The following is a 20,870-nucleotide window of genomic DNA, read 5'->3' as shown; positions in this document are numbered from 1 at the left end:
TTGGGAAGAAATAGCAGAAAAAATAAAAATTAAAAAAAATCATGTTAAAAAAAAGAAATCTATGCTAGATAGAGTCCTCTAGTTTCATCTTATTTTTCTTTTGACCTGATTTCACTCTCTTTTTTCTCTTTTGCTGCATTTTTTTCTATAACTTGCTTCAAATATTTTTCTTTTGTAATGGGAAAGAAAGGAGAAAGGAAAAGCAGAATGAGAAGTCTTTAAAATATTCCTAATAGAAGCCCTACAAGGTAGGTATTATTCTCATTTTACAGAAGAGGAAACTGAGGCTTGGTGAATTGAAATCGATTGCCCAAGATTACTCAGCCAGCAGTTACAGATTTGGCATTTGACTTTGCTCCTGACTCCAAAGCCTACATTTTTCCTTGGTTTGCAGAGTTGGGGCAAGGATTCCAGCCTGGACCACTCCTGCCTGCTCTGGGCTCTCTTGCACTGTTGTTTGCAACCCTAGCTGCCCATTAGAATCACCTGGAGTCATTTAATAAATGCCCCAGGCCTCACCCACACCAATTAAATCAGGATCTCTGGGGTGTGGCCCTAGCATAATTTTATTTTTAAGAAAATGTCCCATTCTAACGTGCAGCAAGCAAGAAATGAGAACCAGAGAGCTACAGCATGGTGCTTCCTGGGAAAATTAACGGACTTTTTGAGAAGTTCAACTCATCCTATAGGTGGAAGAGCATCTCTTGTGAAAAACAGGTTCATTCAATAGAAAAGAATAGAGAAGAGAAGAAATAAGGGACGAGTGAAGAGGGAAAAGAAAGAGAAGACAAGAGAAGAGAAAAGTTGACATATCCCTGAATGGTTCTTTTTCCATGAAGTTCTGCTTAGTCTCCAGTGCTGAGCCAGTTTTACAGCTCGCATTGACTCTGACTCTTCAAGAGTTAACCAAGAAGTCTGCGAAGCAGGAGTCAGCTTGCTAGAGCTCAGAAGACTACTGAAGCTGAAAGCAGGCGTGCTTCACAGTGGAGCCAGCTGTTGGGCCCATCAGTGGGCGGGTGAGCTTGTATGTTGCATCACTTTCCCCTCGCTCTGGAAACTCACATCTGATTATGTAACTCTGTTCAAGTAAGGCAGAAGAGCCCAATTAGATCTGGCCTCTATCACTGAAAAACTGCTTATGCCAGAGACAGCTCTCGCTGGAACAGATGTTACTTTATTTATTTAAATGATGGAGATCTTTACTGGAGAGTTTAAGTTTGTTGCTGATGTATTCAATTCATTCCTTATAAAAGGAACAGCATGACAGGCTCCTGGTGGAACAGAAAGAATCTGAAGTCACTCCCACCTGCGTTTGAATCCCAGCTCTGTGTCTCTGCTCTTACTTCCTGTTGCTCTGAGCAAGTCACTTCGTATTTCTCATCTTAATCTTCAAAATGAACTATTGGGATTTTTAAGGAACTAACAATGAAGCAAGGCAGGGTTTCCCAAATTTTAGGGGTAAATGAGCATGGCATTAAATAACACGGAACGACATAGCAACAAAGTTATTACCATTTTGATTCTCTTTCATTCCATCTGATTATATTAAAGAGATGGAGGTATATTTTTGACACCTCTCTAATCTGGCTATTCCTTCCTTTAACAGTGAGAGAGCTGGTCTCAGGTAAACTGTATCTACCATCAGGCAATTGTATGCAGCTGGAAATTAATAATGTGGATTTACATATATTTTGACAATTACTTTTATGGCATGTGCAACCTATTTAAGGTAGGGCCTTTTAAGTAAATTTAAGCCAAAGAAGTGGTTAAAATATTAAATGATGGTCCACAGGTGGTGTACACACAGGACAAAAATAATTAAGGTGATACCCCAAGAGTCAAAGTTTAGGAAAAACGGAGTTAAGGTATATGATAGAATCTCACACTGAGTCTGTGAGTATAGTTAGGATTTAGTCAGAATTCTGGGAAAGAAGAAACAACTGAACCTGTCCTTGCACTCTGGTTTGAAACAAGCTCACTACGAAACAAATTTGAGACTGCATATTCTGATAGTACGGACGATTCACACTGACTCAGAATTTTTCTCACCTTTAGCCCGGCCTCCGGCTGACAGAAGAACCCTGGCCTGAAAAGAGTAAGTCTGCTGCTCATGTTTTCAACACTCAGTGACTTGGGAATGGAAAAAAAGTGGGGAAATACAATGATCTTTTTTTCTTTTTGCATTTTCTTTTCTTTTTTTTTAAGATTGGCCCTGAGATAACATCTGTTGCCAATCTTTCTCCTTTTATTTTCCCTCCCCAAAGCCCCAGCATATAGTTGCATATCCTAGTTGTAAGTCCTTCTAGTTCTTCTACGTGGGACGCCACCACAGCATGGCCTGATGAGCGGTGTGAAGGTCCATGCCCAGGATCTGAACTGACGAACCCTGGGTCGCCCAAGCAGAGTGTGTGAACTTAACCTCTAGGTCACCGGGCCTGCCCCACAATGATCACCTTAAATCTGATTAGCCTTTAGTTAAAACTTTTAAAAAAGAAAATACTAGATCACATTGCTTTTTCATGACAAGTCATGGGAAGAAAGATCCCTATTTTATCAGTTCTTTGAACTGTCAAACGTTGCTGATTATTATTCTCAGTAAGATAAGGAAGTGAATGTTAGAGAATATTACTATTCTGTGACCACATGACCTCAGGAACAAGACAAGAGACTACAGCTTAGGAGGGGAGAGCAGAACACATTTAAACTTAAGTATATATGGGATTTGCCTCCTGTTATTTTTCCTAGGAGGAAATATGAGGCCCTCAGAACTATTCAACTGCTGATACAAAGTTTTTGTTTATTTTTCCAAGAATGCAACTTTTGACCACAAAGCACATGATAGCATAAAGTTCTTAAAACATTACATCATTCATTCAACCTAAGGAATATAGAATGGCATAATCTATACACCATAAATTGCTGTAGGAAAAGGATTCTCTTTTCTCTTGAGCTATAAATGAGCTCATTAGCCTTGTGATAATCTTTCATTATACAAGTCACACGGGTTCTTCTGTAAGAAAGCAAAACCACCAGATTCTGATATTGGCTTTCTGCTTCTAGCCTGTTCAAACTTTAAAATGGTTTTATGAGATTTAAATCTAAACACAGTACAAAGCTTCATTTTTCCAAAAGAGTTCAGAGACTTCATCTCTAGTTCTGGTTGAGCTATTGACTTGATATGGGTAAGTCCCATCTCCACCTTGGACTCACTTGACCTAGCCACAAAATGAGTAGATTATGGTAGATTAGGGGTAATTTACACACTCAAATGCCAACAGGGGCCAGGCAGGTGATATAAACAAAGGAAGCTGGCCAGGAGTAAGATCATAGGAAGTGGTGGTGGTGATGGTAAATAAGAAAGTACGGATCCTCTAAAGGGGGCAGCCACCATCAGCTCCAGGCCACTGTCAGCCAGGGAAACAACGGAAGAATAGCACAAGTCCCTTATTCCTAGCACTTCTCTCACCTTTAATTTAGTCCCTCTTAACTTGCTTTTTCTCCCTGACTTTCCTGCCAGACCCCTACCCCCGCCGCCAACTTTCTCAGAGCCTCCTAGATATGTGCCCTTTGGACCAAGTTTCTCAGGAATGCACACGCCACCCTTCAGCTCCTCTTGGCCCTGGTCTTCAGTCCGACCCTGGGAGCTGGAGCCTGGGACATCTTGCCCCAGTTGTATGATTCTTTCACATGGGCTTGATGTTGCCCTAAGTAGTTGGACAAAACTCTGTGCTGTCCCAGAGACTAAAGGTGTTCAGCACCAAGGCACGGAGACCTGTGCATGGAGCTCTTTGCACACCTACACAGCTGGGCCTGGCTTGTGCCCCTTGGAACCTGGCACTTTCCAGTGCTCCCAGGAGGAGGGAACAGAGAAAGACACCCTGAGTTTAACTGGCCTGACACCCTTCTCCAGGGAAAACCCATGAACCTGAGCCCAAGGGCTGGTGAATACTTGTTTACTGTGTAAGCAAGAATAGAAGAATATCTAATGTACCCTGGAAACTTGAAATAGAAGAAATAACAGCTTTGAGAAATTTTTTAAAAAGACAGAGCCTCTGAAATATCAAGAGAAGCTGGAAATCCATACGTTTAAAATGAGAATTCTCTAATTTGTCATTTTTGCCCAAGAATTAAAAAGATTTTAAAACACTACACAAGCAAAACTAATATAACTGTAGGCCAGATGCAGCCCGTGGATAACCATCTTGTGACTTCTGCACTAGATGATCTCTGAGACCGTGTACACTTAATATCTAGATAGCAAATCTTTGCTTTTGTGTGTAGGCCATAAAGTGAAGGATTTGACACCGTTTGAGGAAAGCAGGACAGGAGCTGGGCTGTTGGGGAGACGGTGTGTTCTACTGGTGGTTGCAGAAGGGTAAGACAGCCTAGGTCAAAAGGCGCTTGCACAATGCCATAGGGCACTGTTCCTCATAGCTGTTATGATATGGGCAAAATGATAATAACAACAATACTAGCCACAACCACAAAGCCACCTTTGCCCATTCAGAGATGGCCATGCAACTCTTAGACTTTACAGAAGGGTTTTGGGCAATTTTGTTCATCATTTTTCTGAACAGGGAAGGAAAAACTGTCAAGCAGAACAACAGGATTGCTAACGAACAGATAAGAGAACAACGGCTGATTTCACTCTCTCCTTCTCCTTTGGGAAGGAAGTGCTGCAGAGACACCCCCACCCCATCCTCTAGGGGGCGGTGTTACTACAGAGCACTTGCTTGAGTAGATAAAGGTGCCAAATAAGAAGGTGCCATTTTGTCTTGTTTTGCACAGATGGCTCTGTTATCCATGTTTTTGTATCCAGTCTCAGCTTCATCCCCACACCACTTTCATGACATAGAGCCTTCTGTGTGAAAGGAAGACAGCTGAGCTCAAAACTTGTTCCTGCCCACCTCCACCCCAATTTTTAGCTCTGCGACATTAGGCAAGTAATTACTATCACCGTATCTCTGTTTCCTCGTGTATAAAGGAGAATAATAGCGATGTCTACCTCATAGGGTTGATGTAGGATTAAAGAAAATCCTATGCTCCCAGGGGAAATGCCTGGTTCTACCTTGGTAGTACTGAGCTATATTCTCTTCCAAAGTTCTTGTTTTCTCACCTAAATTTCTCCTGCTATAGTTAGAGTTCATCTGGTAATCTTTTGCCCCCCGTGATGGGAAATGAAATCTGAAATAGAATTATTAGGTTCAGCTGTATGGAACTGTTCATATTCAACAATATCAATAAGATCTATAAAATGGCAATTTCATATGTTTCAAAATAATACAAAAGTAGTCACGAACCCAAGGGAGGGAAAAGCAACTTCCCTTTTTATACTGGTTTCGAAATATATCTGAACAGCCTATGCATTTGGGAAAGATGAGACATTTGGTAGAGGAATAGAAACTTCCTCATCACAAGTAAACTAACATTTTTCATCTCCTTCCAGCTTTCAAAGTGCTTTGGATAAATAAAATTTTCTTTAACTCCATGACAATGCTGGGGATGGATGTAAGCACACAGCTCTGCATACACTACTAGAAGTGTCACCGTTGGTGTGCCCTAGAGTTGTGGGATGTGTAATGTGCTATCAGAGTTCCAGTCTACATGTCCACACACTAAAGAATATTTCAATTAACAAAGAGAATAATGTAAAGAAAACCCTGTCGCTCATGTGTAGGCTGGATCAGACAAAACCTAGCTCCACAAACATTTGGATCAAATGCTTAGATGCCTGGGGACCACCCAGTTTTGGTATCCCCAGTACCCTGACAAGGACAAGATGTCTTTGCACTTCCTCAACTTTCTATTGGCTGAAACACTCATTAATTTCGGCTTGGCAGTTTGAGCAGTCTACAAGGCACCGTTCAAATGTTGATCTATAAAGTTACCTTCCATACATAAAGACATCAAAAAAAAAATCCGCCATGGAATCCAAACAGATAAGAATTTACCAGCTAATTTCATTTACTCCATATCCTCAAAGAAAACAACTTTCTGTGACAGTTCCGCAGGTGGTATCACATTTGCTCTTTGTTCATACTTTCATGCAGTAACTTTTTAACTTTTCATTGAGTACCTACTATGTGCCAGGCCCTGTTTGAGGCCAGGGCTTAGCAAACTACAAGCCCAAGGACCAAATCCGGTCCACTGTCTGTTTTCCACATAAGGTTCATTGGAACACAGCCACATTCATCCATTTACGTGTGGCGTATGGCCGCTTTCTGGCAGAGCTGAGTCGTTGTGACAGAAATTATCTCGCCCACAAAGCCAAAAATATTTACTATCTGGCCATTTACAGAAAAGTTTGCTGACCCTATTCTAGCTAAAGAGGATACAACGGTAAAGAAGAATGGCAAAGTCCTCATGTGTCTTCAGATGTTCCTGGTGAGAAGACTGTTCTGAATGATTACCACTTAACCTAAGGGGCAGCCTGAGCTTGACCCACAGATCCCAGTCAATGCCGCTGCTGGGGGCTTGCAAGGATCAAGAAAAAGAATGACAGGTGTGGAGACAGATGTGCGAGAGGGGGTTAGAGAGGAAATGGTGGGAGATGGGATTAGTTAGTGTGGAAACCAGCTGGAACAGGCAGGCCACAGGGATTCCCACCAAGGGGCATCTAGACCCATGCATGGGCCAGGAGCCAATGTATCAGAATCACCTGGAGACGTTTTTTAAAACGCGGGTTACCAGGCCCCACCCAGGAACCCGAATCTGAGTTCCAGAGGTGTGACTGAGCTTCCACATTCTTAGCAGTACCCCAGGTGATTCTGAAGCATGCTCAAGTTTGAAAGGCACTGAGTTAGTGTTTAGTTTTAGTGAGCAGTCGAAGGCACTCCCAACGCGGTCTGGCCTGAAGTCCACTCGTGGCAGGTGAGAAGGGGAAAGAATCGGGGCACAGACACACAGAGGTAGATGCAGTGAAAAGGCAGTTTATTGTCTATTAATACTGTACAGAGGACCAGAGAGAAGCTACAGGTACAGCATCAGCTGTCGCTGGCAGTGTTATTTCTGAAGTCGGTTTTTGTTTTGTTTTTCATCTGAAGGAAACAGAACAGTCAAAGTACACTTCAGGTTACAAAGTACAGCAGCTAGTCCGGCAAGTCTAATTCAGAGTAAGCACGACAGGCTCCCACCCCACCCCCCAACCAACCACAAAATGGATATATTTACAGAGATGTCACTCACCCCAGTGAGCTGCTAAAGCTGAAAATTCCATCAACAACCTACATTCACTGAAAAGCTGCATCAGACACAACATTTTCTGGAACCCCTGTGTGATTTCAACTCTACTAAGTCAGGAGCTTGAGAGGAGGAAAGAATGTTCCAGAACCCCACAAAGGATAGAATTCTTCCCACTTGCCAGAATAGGATATCACGGAATTGGAGTTGGAGCTGCACGCAGAAGAGTTCAGATCAGGCATCGCCTGGTGGCCACTTTGTACTTAAAGGCTTGTTGTTGCAAAACCTAGAGACTGGATGAATCCCTGCCCACCTCATGTGGAAACTGAGAGGTGCCCAGAGTAATAAGAGACCAGAGTACACTGGCTCTCCCTTAGCACCTTCAGGAGGTTGCATAGTTCTTTCATTTTTGGATTTGTCTCCATGACACTAATGTTCACAGCTGGGCTTGAGTTGGGCATATTGGAGGGGTTCTGATGATGAAGGAATTCTAATGATTTGCATGGGTACCAGAGGGGTTCTTTTTCTTGAAATGGAGGGAGTGTTTATGACCTTGCCCTGTTGGAAAAAGGATCTCGGTCTTTGAGGGTAGTAGAAAAGGGGGCCCAGCTCAGGAAAGGATGCTGCCTGGGAAGAGAGTCTACCAGGAGTAGGGAGTAGATTCTGAGGCTTAACTCACTCTGTCAGCCAGAGGAACAGGCGTGGGTGAAGACCTTCATGAAACTGCGTGTGTATGCGATGGGAACTCAGGAGGTGGGCAGAAATTTGGGGGAAAAAAAATCCAATTCAAAACTCTAAACATTCAGAATCTCCTGTATGGATGGCTAAGGACAATTCTTTCCTGTCTTGACTTAACTCTGAAAATAAGATACAGCCTTGTTGATATTTACAAGGCCAACAATACCTGGTAAGTTTTATATTGTTGGTTTATACATTTATGTCTAGGTTGTGGATGGCCAGATGCTTCTGACTCAGCATTTCACATATATTACTCAAATGCACCAGAGCGAGTGGTCTCTTAACCTCAAATGTAGCAGTTACTCCTTAAACATGTGAAGGAGTGAGACTTTGATCATTGCTGGGCTTGGCTTATATTTAAAATAGCTATCTCCTTCCAAAAGATCGTTGTATATTGTTAAAGGTGTAGCCCAGAGAGCTCCCAAGCCACTTAACACAGTTTCTTATGCCAGGTATAGAAAGCTTGATCTTACAACCTAGGTCTGTTTGGAAACACCAGATTCCATGCAGTGGCGGTGCAAGGGCAGGTCACAGACCCCCATGCCCCCCAAGGTCTGGGCTAGAGCTCTAGAACTCACCAGAAAGTTACCTTAATGAAATGGAGAAATAACTCAATCAGTGGTGTTTTCAAACTCAAGCTTCCTAATGCATACAGATTTCATTATAAAAATATTTTTCCTTAAAAAAATACATAAATGTACAATATTCTATTTCTACAGCCACTCCTGACTCCCACCCATATCATGCTACTCGTCTTAGACTACAATGAACGGGCACCCCCTCAGATATGGCTGAATCACACCAGGTGAGTCCCACTCTCCTGCTTTTTCAAGCTGTGCCAATTGTGCTTTAAAATATGCTCCCAGGCCCAGAAAGGAGGTCCACAAGTTGTCCTCCCTCACGGCGGGAAGGACTGTAGCAGGTCATGTGCTCCAGGTGGCCTGCCCAGGAATGTCGGAGTGTGATGACTGCAGGCTCAAATGAGAACACAAGAGCATGTGTGGTTGGTAGACGGGCACAGGCAATGCCCAAGCTATTCTCATTTTGTTCCGCCTGAGCCAGATCTGCCTCAAGGCTCCTGTGATGAAATTCACAGCTCCAAAGAGGGCTGGGTAGGGGTGGGGAAGAGAATGTTGTGTTCATACAGCTTTGGAATACAACCTGCGCTTTTGAAAAGGACAGAAAAGAAGAACATAAACAGCGATGCTAAGGCAAACTTTCAAATGGCACATCAGAACTCTTTTTTTTGTCATTCATTTTGTGAACATCACAAGGCAGGTACATTCTGTAAACATATATACGATACAGTACATTAACCATAGGAAAATAAAAAGAAAGCCACCCTATAATTCTTTTCTTTCTGTGTTTCTGTTCTTTCACTCCAGAAGGACTGCCTGAAATCTAGGGAGAATTTTCTGGTTCAGGAAATAGACTTTTCTTTTGGTAAAAATGCAGTGACTTGCAAAAAAATAGCCCCAGGTGACTAGTAAGAGCAATGTGGGGAGATGACCATTCGTACCTCAACCTGTAGAAACTTAGAAAAGTCACAAAATATAAAAAAGTCATTAATGTCAGGAAGCATTTTGTTTTCCTGCTTAGTAAAAGAGAGCATTGAAAAATTGTTTTTTACAAAAGTTAAGGCTGTCCAGATCTTTGATGCAGAAAGTCTGCAGTCCCCAAAATTACATGTTATATTTTCACGTTGAAAGCAAGTTTTTTGTGCTACGGTTCTGACCTTATGTTCAACTGGAGTGGAGAGGGGAAGCAGAGGCCGATTTAAGTCGTATAAAACTCAAGGGGGTGGGAGGGAGGCTAGTCTAGAGATCCCCAGTGAAGTTGCCCTTGGACGCTTTGAGGATGTAATCTTTATCCTGTCTTTTTCTACATTCAAATAATAAGTATTTTGGTTTTTGTTAAAATGGGAATTTTATTATGGACTTTGCTGAAGCTATGAAAATACAGACACATAACGGCACTGTGCTCCTCATAAAAGATCGACTTTTCTTTTTCCCTAAAAAATGCAGGAAAGTTTTCCTGAAGAGACCAGAAGACTACACAATGAAGGTGAACTGGCAACTGGACTCAAAGATTCCATCTTGCTCATGCCTTCGAGCTATTTTGTGATATATACCATAATTCTGTGGCCCTGCTGGGTTGTACCACCCAAGACGATAAAGGATAGTTTCTGGTTCTATCCTAATCAGTGGAGTTCTATATACCTTGATTAGCAAATTGAGGAGCCTCTGAAAGATTGCATATTTACAAAGTTTCTGAAACTTACATCTTACTCTGCTGAGAATCGGTGGTTTCAATACCAAATGTGCACGTTGCAAAAATACAACATGCAACTGCTCGCCTTGGAATGGTTTTTGTTGTAAACAAAGTAGGGTCGCAGGAGATGAGAATATTCCCATAAGGAATGGGCCCTTTGGGGAGTTAGACTTCGCAGTGGGTCCAGTGACAAACAGAGATGGCAGAGCTTCTAGAGTTTGAGTAAGACCCTTAAATCGACAGGGTTAATGCTTTTTAAAAGGGAAGAACTGGTTTAGTGGTTCGATTTTGGCCTCTATCACGTTTCCTCCCTCCTCTTTTTCTACCCACTGGTTCATTGGCATTAAATAAATGATCATTGTCAAGGGTGTCCTGCAGCCCCTTGAAATGAAATTCTGCAGGAAGTGAAAAGAAATAAGCTGTTTTCAGACTTGGCCTCAACGTTTTGCTCCAGAGATAATATTGTATCTCTAGAAAACTCGGTTTAGATGTTTTCCCCCTTTTATAAAAACTTGACCCTAAACAAAAATAAAATAGTCTACTTGCATGTAGGAAAAACACATTTATCACCAGAAAGTAGAATGGAAGAGGTGGGAGTCTGAAGCAGACACATGTCTGTTAACATTTCAGAAAGGAGTCAAACCAAATGAACTCTAGAATTTGTTTGCGTTTCCTGAAGGCCTTTGAATAATTTTAGGCTGCTCAGGAGGCTTACGGAAACCATGTTTGGGGTTGCCAGAAGGAAATTCCCTAGTCCCTCGTCCTCTCTATTCCCAAAATTAAGCCACATCACTGGATGTTGTCAAACTAACTTTTGCTTATATAAGGAAAATAGTATAATTAGGGGTAAAAGAGGTACAAAGTAAAAAAAAAAATCCCCTTAGTTTGTCCTGTTGTACATCAAAGGAAAAAAGAGTCAAGGATACACAAGTCATCAAGATTTTTCAGGATATGTAAGGTTGAACTTTATCATTTTAACCATTAAAGGATTTTTAATTCAACGCCATTGAAAATCTATTTATAAACAAACGAAATATCCCTTCTTTCCCTCTTTCTCCTTTTTCCATCTAACAGGGAACTGATTATACGATTTTAAAAGAAAGTCCCACTAACCATTAGCTCAAAAACAACCACGGTTTTGCAGCTTCATTATCGATTCTCTAATTAGTCTGGTTATGGAAGTCAATACCCTGTATTTTTGAAGGACGTGATACCACACACAATAGCGTTTTTACAGAGAAAATGCCAATATCAGCAAGGAAGGCAGAATGTTCACAATCACAACTCTGTGGATATTTTCATTATGAAAGAGAGTTACTTGTTGCTGTAGATGGGATTATAGGTCTCATCCCATAAAAGTCCTGGCTGAGCCTGAATCCCCTGTTATGATAGGAAAATGATGCAAGATATGCAAATACATATGCCATATTCATACACACCTTCATTTACTGTGGCCACAAATCATTTTAATAAAGGGAACACATCTTATGTTAAAAACCATTAAATGATAAGCTTTAAAAGTATAGAGAGAACTCAAATTCATATAATTTGCTAATCCCTATAATAATAATTGATGAATGAGAGTGTAGATTATCATTGGTCTTTTGGATCTTACACGTAGTGTTGTAGAGAGAGGTGCAGATCATTGTCTCTGTGAGAAACCAGTTGACTTATGGTAGGTCGTTTCAGGGAATTATCTGTCCTGTTAAGACTCTTGATTCTGTTTCTCAAACAGCACTCCCACGGGCTCTAAATTCTATCATTCCACTCACTGACTGTGCTTTCAAAAACTCATATCAAATAGTTTTAATTCCCAAAAAGATAAGTGATGGTAAACTTTTAGACTGTTTCTTTCTTAAATAATTAAAGGAATAGATTGTCCAAAACAATGAATCTGTTTTTTCTATGTAAATAGGTCTATCTGGCATGTCATTTTATCAAACATTTAAATGATGCTTCTTAAACGACCATTTACTGAGGAGCATGAAGCTGAGAGTGGCAAGATTTATAGGCAGCAAAACCAGGTATTATTTCTAGGTAATAGAGCAGTTATTCAATTGTAGCTGCTTTGGTGAACCTGACACTTAGATATATTCCCTCAGCTATTCAAAATCAAGCCATGGATGGAATCATCTAGAAAGTAGAACTTAGCTCCTTTATTTCTCCCTTGTTTAACTTTTTTTGTTTACATATTGGTGATAAAATTACTCACTTTGTGCTCATTAAAAATGTAAATTTTTTGAAAAAAAGTAACTTTGAAAATTAAAAACTATCGTTTTTTTCTTTCCTCTTGGAATAAATATAATTTCAAGCAAAGACACTTAAAATAATCATAGGTAGATTTAGTACTAAAAAAGCTATTTATGACAAATTTAGCTGGTTCTGTAAAAAAACTCTCTCAAAACTACCTTTTTTTTTTTTTCTCATCTACTTTCCACAGAAGTTAGACTGGATGTAGTATGTCTTACTGTATGTTTTTCAAAACTATGTTCTATAGAACTAAGATAATTTTATAAATGATTTGCAATAATACTATGAACATTTGGGCAAATAACTTAAAGTTAAGATATCTCTGTTACTAAAATCCGTTAAAATGTTACATCTTTGTTTCATTACTATATTATTATTTTACTAAATTGCTTCCCTTTGGTTTTACTATACATGTGGCTGTTTGCTTTGGGGGAGCGCTAAGAATTTTTTAAAAGAATTCTTCATCATGTTCTAGATAAAAACTATCTTTTGATGTTCCGAAATCTCCAGAAGTTTAAGAAACCATGCTTTAAAAAGCTCAGTTATGTGTTACCCAATGAGCATTTGTGGAATGGCTTGAAGTACTTAACGTTGAGAATACAGGTCTTTCTTAATCTTTAAAATTTTTTTTCCATTCTGAAGTTTCTTTTGAGGGGTGAATAAACCTACACGGTGACATTACGGGAAACATTCTCTTTCTCACAGGGACAGAAAGAAAAGAGTCCAGATGTAAGGCTCTGTAATCAACTGGTCAGGGGAGATGAACTGTTAAGTTCAGTTACAGCACCATCCACAATGAAGTGGGAACATCGCCGCAGGAACCAGGGTAGGTCACAAAGACTCTTTTAGAAATATGGTCACTGCAGAGATATTCCTCAAAATGATCCCTTCGTTGAAAACAGATTAACATGATCAGAAAATATCCGTGAAAAAAAAACCAATATAAAAGTTTACATTTTTTTGAGAGAATAGAATGGATTTACCTAATTTTGGAGATCACGACTGATGCTTAAAACAATGTTTGTCTCATGTCCTTAGAAAATTAAAAATGGTGCTTCTTATAGAAAGGGTCCATCAGTTAAGCCATAGAATGAGACAGCTCCTGATGAGCAGGTTACGGAATCAGTCCCTACGTTTCAGCTGTGACAAGCGCTGCGTCTTTTTCTTTTACATCAACTTCATTTCAGTTTTAACAGAAGGAAAGCCAAAGATGCACAATACTGTAATCTGGAAGCTTACGTAAGGCAGCAAAAAGCATCATCCTAGATTGGACAGACTAAGTAAGGTCCACTTTTGGCTACACTAGCAACCGGCTAGAGCCAACAGCATTTTGCCACACAAGATATAAAAGCAAAGATCCACAGCAAGGGAGGCAAGGGAGAAATCAGCGACGTGGCGATGATGTGTGACTACGTGATAGGAACACGCTACAAAATGAAGCCCCCGGTACCAATGGGCTCAATTCCAGTCAAGTGAATTAAGGCTACTATATAACTGGCTGATATGAAGAGTCCATTCCAATCGAGCAGTAAGGAATTGATTCACTCTTGAAGACACAAGGAAAGGTTTAGAGGAAAAGCAAGTTCTTGGAAAGAATGAAGCACACACATGCACGTTGTCTCTCAGGTGAGGAAACTGGAGGAAAATGAAAGGGAAAAAATAAGAGAGATCAAAGCAATCCAACTGCAAGGCAAGGCAGGTGTTTGCTTCCAGTTCACAGTATTGCAGTTAGTGGTACAGTGAGGTCTACGTAAGTGGTGGAGAGCACAGAGGCTGCCCAGAAGAAAAGGGAAGAAAGAAGTGGTCACATGACAACACAGCATTGACAGCGCTTTTTCTTTTGGGTACCTGGGGCTGGCTCTGTGGCCAGGCTCTCTTCCTTCCCTTCTGGGGATGAGGGCTCTGTGGTGTCTGAGACGGGCCTCCCGGACACAAGCTCAGCTGCATTCCCATCAATAGTGGACACATCTGTCACTGTCTTCTCCCTCAATGACTTCTCATCATCTTCATCAATGAGGACCAATTCAGCCTTGATGGTTTCATCATAGCCTAGCACCTTTTTAGTCTCCTCTTCATCCTCGATATTTTGGTAGCCCATGAAAATCATGGTGACTGGCTGATCCAAGTGTGCCTCTGGCCCTTCAGTGCTGGGGGCTTGGGTCTGCTGCCCTGGGTTCCCAGAAGTATGATCTTTCCTAGACTTATGTACCATTTCTAACTTGGCTTCTTTGCAGAGCATGTGTTCCTTAGGGTGGCTGACGCTCCCATCTGCAACCACAGTCCTTTCTGACACGTGCCCTCCTCTTAAGCTTGATTGTCCAGCCTTCTGAATAAGCTCTTCTACATCCTTTGAGCTTAATTTGTGCACTCCGTTTTCTACTATGGTGCCTCCAGAGTGCACCTCATAGACTACTTTGGTACCATCATCATAGACTTTGACTCCTCTCTGATGGACCCCCTCTGGGCCAATGGTGGATGTAGAGAGAATCTTGGTCTCTCCTGTTTGTTTGTCTGTCTCCACATTAATTTCCATGGCGTACACAGCTTGAATGAAAACAAGAGAAAGGAAGTGCATGTTACAACAAAAAAAGCCAGTGAATGGTTAATTGCCAAACAGACAAAAAAAAAGGTTTTGTGCCCTTTCTAGTCTAACTGCCAAGCATCTCGAGTGTTAGAGTGAGTGCACATTGTGGACAGAGGTGGTTATATATGTGTTTTAACAAAGCAGCTTAATGCACTGGGAAGACAGATGTACAGAGTTACCGTATCTCAATGGCACTTAGACTTTTAAGGAAGATATGCTAAAATAAGGCCACAAGCAACTGTTTCGATCCAGTGTAACGAATTACAGGGAGGCTGGCAACATGCGAGTCTACCTAGATTGAGAGCTTACCCTAGGCTTATAGACAATTGCAAAGCCCTTGGTTAAGATATGTCCTAGTTCCAACCTCTTAAATCTGTTTTTAACTCTTTCACCGAGGACTCTACTGTTTTTACTACATTTCTACATGTTCTCTAGTGTTAATAGAGAACATGCAAAAGTTCTTGCATGCGGGACACGGCTATCTTCCACTGTACTTTAAAATAAGATATTTGCAATTGATTGCAAAAATTGAAAAGCTACAAAAGTGGTCAGATTCTATGCTCTGTGAGCACTTCAGTCACTTAGCAGGTTTCTAAAACAAGAACTAAGAAAAGAACAAGACAGAGGTAGCTTCCTCCCATGACACTGGAATTTGAGGACGATGATCACAGACGGCTCTTTCTTCTCCCATGCACACAGTGCCAAGTTCTCGTGATTCTTCCCCATGCTATCTTTCCCATCTGTCGCCTTCTTTCTGTTCCACTCTGAGACACTATTTCCTCTTCCCTAGACTATTGCAAGAGCTTCCTATCTGGTCTTCCGGCTCCAGTCTCGCCCTCTCCAACTCATCCCAAACCCTCCCGCCCATCTCAGCTTCCTAAGGACCAGCTCTTTCCTGTCCTATAGACTCAGGTGACGCTCTATACTTTCAAATCTATTACCTCAGAGGCTCCCAACGAGGCACGCATTCTGGATGGGAGGAAACTGGGCCAACTGTCCCCTAGCACCCTTTCCCTGAATGACCCGCGGACACATCACCCTCCACAGCTTCAAAACTGAATCCACGTTCTCTCAAAACTCCCCCAGAGTCTTGGTGTTAACTAACAGCAATACCACCACACTGGTCTCTCGAGAAGCCTCAGAATCATACCTGATTTGGCCTTTTCTTCCTAATTACCCACAGTCAAACAATTGTTGCGGCAAATTCTATGTCAGACCTACCCCCTTGCATCTCCTCATTGCTATCTCTATCACCTGCTCTCTGTGCAACAACCTTGGGTCCGATTTTTCCTGCCGCTTCCATCTTCTCAAGGCCAGAGGGCCAAAGGCAGCCGAGGCCTGGTTTTGTACGGCTAGAGAAGTAAAGAATGGTTTTTACATTTTTAAAAGATTATTTAAAAAAAAAGAAGAAGAAGGAAAGAATTTAAGAACAAGGAAAAAGGAAAAACCAAAGAATATGCAACAGAGACCATATGTGCTCCACAAAGTCTAAAATATTTACGATCTGGCCATTTATAGAAAAAGTTTGTTGACCCTGCTAGCCTATGCTCCAGCCTGCCCATAGAGTTACTTTTCTCATAAACCTTCTGTTAGTTCTTATGTGTGTTTAGGATAAACACCAAACTCCTTAGCTTGGCCTATAATTTCCTTTGGAATGTGTTTGCAACCTCCCTTTCTTGTCTTGTTAGGCAGCCCTGCTCATTCCACATACGCTCGGGCCATAACAAAGTTCTCACTATTCCCAGGATGCTCAATATCCTTCCACGACCACTTGTCCCTGTGCCTGCTGTCCATCTGTCTAGACTGCCTTTCATCCCTTCTCCACCAGGAGACTACTGGAGTCCCATGCCCCATCTCTGCTTATCATTGCCTTTGAGCCCTTACCTCTTTCTGAATAACCACAAGTTCCCCAACTGTGTTAAGAAGATCCAAACCATCTTTTCAATTGCATGGTCCATCCAGCCCTTTTCCTCAGTACAACCAAACAACACCACCCCGTACCTAAACATTTCCTGCTTTCGTTAAGATTCCCTTCTCTTGAAATGTCCTTCTTCTGAGTTCCTGTACAACCATCCACCAATGCCCAGGTCATCTGCTCCCTTTTCCATAAGCTTTCTTTGATGCTCCCATCTCTAAGTCATCTCTCTCTTCTTAAGATTCTCGGAATACTTCTTCTAAACCTCTCAGAAGGCACTTCACACTTTCCACTCAGTGGTATAATTATTTCTGGGAATGTTTTATTAGCTTTATAGATTTTGGGGATCCTTAAAGGCTAGTTTTTGCCTGACATCTTTCTATGATTTCTCCCTCCCCAGAGCACCTACCTTACAGCCTTCTGTATAGAAATTACCTGATAGACATACCTGTGAGACAAATGCTACTAATTTAAAAGGCTCATTTGGTTGTCTTAATCTAGTCACAAATATTTATATATATATAATATGACACCAATGAAAAGGTACACACAGTGATTAATGTCTGAACTGGCTTTAAAAAAACAGCAATGATATCATTCCATCTGCTTGAGTAATAAAATACAATCTGTTTATGGTTAACACTTAACTGAAAAGATTTTGAAGCAAAATCCAATGCGTGACTTCCATCATGTCCATTTTGAAAGTTTTACTTGTTCAGCACAAAGATCTTGAGTTTCCTTAAGTGATACAAGGGGAGGCCAGCAAATATTTGTCATAAAGGTACATGGGTTCACATAATGATGGTGACCAAGAGAAATGTTTGTCTCAGTTATTTCCTGATTTTCCACAAAATGTGTCATCAAAGTAACAGAACAGGCATTTAAAATTTTGCATGGGCTCCAAATAGTTGTTCTTTAAATATTACATTTATATTAAAAAGCACAGTTTTGGGTTAAAATATTATGTCCTATCACTACTAACACTCATGGGACATATTTATAAATAAGGAAGGTAATAATGCTTGTCAGTTGTAGGTACAACATCTAATTACATCCCAAACATTCAGTAATATGTGAACAAAATGACACATTGACCTGCAATCAATACAGAGTATGGAATGAAATATTTCCATTTTTATATTTATATATGATAGGATACAAATTATGAACATGATAATCTTTAGAGATCTCTCTCTCTGCCCGCCAGTGAGAATACTGTCATTGTTGGTCCAGTTTTCCCTTCTCCACCACCCTAATCCTCAATCTCATTTGGTCTTTGCCTGTTCCTAGAATCAGAGACTACACAGAAAGGAGGGAAGATGAGAAGTTCTTTTCTAGAACAGTTGAGTAGATCCACACAATAAAGAGTTGAGAAAGAAGGAGTTTAGTGGAAGAGAGTAAAAGCCATGTGGGAGATAGAGAGGGAGCATTTTGTGGTGGTGGATGATGCTTTGGAGAGTGAAATGTGGAAGAAAAAAAGGGAATACAAGAAGTGCTTCTGGGTGGAGATATGAATTGGATCCCTTTTATTACCGTTCAGGAAAAACAGGTAAAGAACAGAGTTCCTTTTTAGTAGCTTTTTCTTTTCTTTTCTTTTTTTTTGTTTATGAATTTAGGCTGTATTTTGTTAAATGTGACATGGTTCTGGGACTGGACCACATGGGACATGGTTTCATTAGGGTTACATATTAATATTTATATTTACATGCTGTACACTGTTCTTTCAATATTTCTAGAATATGAGAGAACATTTTAAGACATTTTCATAATAAAATAAAGCTAGATATGCTATGCCATAAAATACAACAGCCATAGGTATTTTTTTTCCCAGATAAAACATAAAGCTTCGAAGGAAACACACATCTTTAGTAGGTTTCTTCAGGGTTTGGTGCACAATCCTTGTCTGCATTCACTCTCTTCTCTAGTAAGGGGCACTTAGGTGAACACTTTGAGAAGCTCTGGCCTAACACAAAGGCAATATTTAGACTCCATGGACACACAAGTGAGAATCTCATCAGACATTCAGAAAACCACGCAGAGGTGTGAACATTTATCTTAAACGTGTTGTTCACAAATAAGCATTTATATTTTGCTCCAGGTCTCAGCCAATAATATTTCAAATGTGAGTCAGGGTGCATATGAACCAGTAGGAAAATAAGATACTTTAAAATTCAACATTTTGTTTTTGCTGCATGCACACAATTTTAAAAACTTCTGCATTTTACTGCTGCCAAGTAGTGCATACCAAAGACCTCTCACTCACATCATGCCCTCATCTCTAACCACAAAGAATACTCTCTGATCCACCCTTTTCTTCCTTCAAGCTTCTCCATGCCACAGGTACAGTACCGTCTGTAGTGATGAGGGTCCTGTGCTCATCTTGTTGAAATAAAAATGAGGAGGAGGTGCGGTTCAGGGGAGGAGGTTTTCTGGGGAGTCCCTAAAAGAGATTTTGAAAGAGCCCCATGGATGTAAAGAAAAGTATTTGAAGAAAAGCTTGGAGGAAGGTCCTGGAGACAGAGAAAAAAGAAAGGAAACAGTCCAACGGCAGTTCCAAAGATAGAATGACTGAAATCTGGAAGTATGTTTTTATCAAATGATCCATTTAATTATTGATTTCCAAACATTATATACTGATGACACTAAGATCGGAGTATATAAAGCATTCCTCCAATAACCCAGTGAGAGAGCCAAGAATATGTTCATTTTGATAATGAAGAACGAGAACCAAAGGGGTCAGTTTCTGCAAAGGGATACAAATGAATGACTGAGTTGGTGCTTTGACTGTGGGCCTCCACGTTGAGTTTTCTTGGTCCTTGCTCCCTCATAGCTCTCTTGTCAATAGGAGAACCACTTTGAAGAAGCAGAGGTCACTGTAATGGGAGTTGGCAATCCCAGCCTCTAGGTTCTGCAAACAGCTAGGCGTGGGTTACAGTGGGAGGCCCTTGGGGAAGACACCTGCCTGGAAACCAAGGTGTGGGTGGGATGAAGGGCCACCATGGCTGGTGCACTGCAGGGTCCAGAGAGATGGGGCCAAGGAGCAGAAAATCCTTCATTCTAGTTCAAACTAATTTCCCTGGCTCCATGGGCTGTCTTGTGCTCTGTCACCTTCAACTTTGGCAGAGACAGAGCAGCTGTAACAGCTACGAGGAGCCTAGGGAAGAGGAAACAAGAGCACCTGATACAGAGGGAGGGGACCAATTGACATGATTCCATTTCAGAATCAAGCCAAGAACATACAAAAGGAGACACTGCGTTCCGTGAGGACAGGAAATTCAATCATTGTTAAATGCCTTGACTCAGGCTTCTCCCAACTCATTTCCTCTGACTTGCTGAGATCAGTGGGAGGAAGAACAAAGCTGAGGGTCCACCGCAAAGTATAAAATGACACGCCCCACTGTCATTAATCAGTGAGATGGGCGGTGTCAGGGAGAAACACAGTGGGTCTGATTTCCTATCCAGATGACACTCCATCTTGGGGCCTCACTTTTCCCATCTGTGTAATGAACGGTATCCAGCTTCGATATTCTATGGTGCCGTGAACTTCCTGTGTGGCTCATGAGTCAGTGACGTGTAACATACAATAGGAAGGCAGTAGACAGCCAGCTCACAACTGTCACCCAGCAGTGAGATCATCCCCATATAATGAACATCTAGGAGCTGCATCACAGCTGGAATGTGGAAGAGAAGCCATGCATATGCTTGGGTCATTGAATGAAGAAACATCGTGCAGTCTTGTCCCTTCGACCTCATGATTATGCATATATACATATGTTCACAACTTCTCTTCAGGTTGGAAACATAAAATGGCTATTGTGATGTCAATAACAATGGAAACAAGGAAATTAATTCAGAGTGGCTTCTCCCTCTCATGCCAGAGGGCAATCTCTAACTTCAAAACCCAGTAATTGAAAATTTCTTTGAATCGATCAT

At 41.1% G+C, this 20,870-nt stretch overlaps 1 protein-coding gene across 25 annotated transcripts in view; it reads right to left on the bottom strand.

Annotated features, from left to right (window-relative positions):
* PALM2AKAP2 (PALM2 and AKAP2 fusion) overlaps positions 1-20,870 on the bottom strand; it is a 467,702-nt gene that overhangs the window by 194,848 nt on the left and 251,984 nt on the right. For 10 of the 25 annotated variants that reach the window (XM_070594967.1, XM_070594965.1, XM_008513646.2 and 7 more), the window contains one exon: positions 14,287-14,982. The exons of the other annotated variants lie outside the window; for them this stretch is intronic. In XM_070594967.1, the coding sequence (XP_070451068.1) occupies positions 14,287-14,982 (696 nt within the window). The remainder of the gene's footprint in view (positions 1-14,286; positions 14,983-20,870) is intronic. 25 annotated transcript variants of the gene reach the window in all.

Source organism: Equus przewalskii, chromosome 26 (assembly GCF_037783145.1).
Source record: "Equus przewalskii isolate Varuska chromosome 26, EquPr2, whole genome shotgun sequence".
NCBI classification, from domain to species: Eukaryota; Metazoa; Chordata; class Mammalia; order Perissodactyla; family Equidae; genus Equus; species Equus przewalskii.
This window is presented reverse-complemented; position numbering and strand designations above follow the sequence as displayed.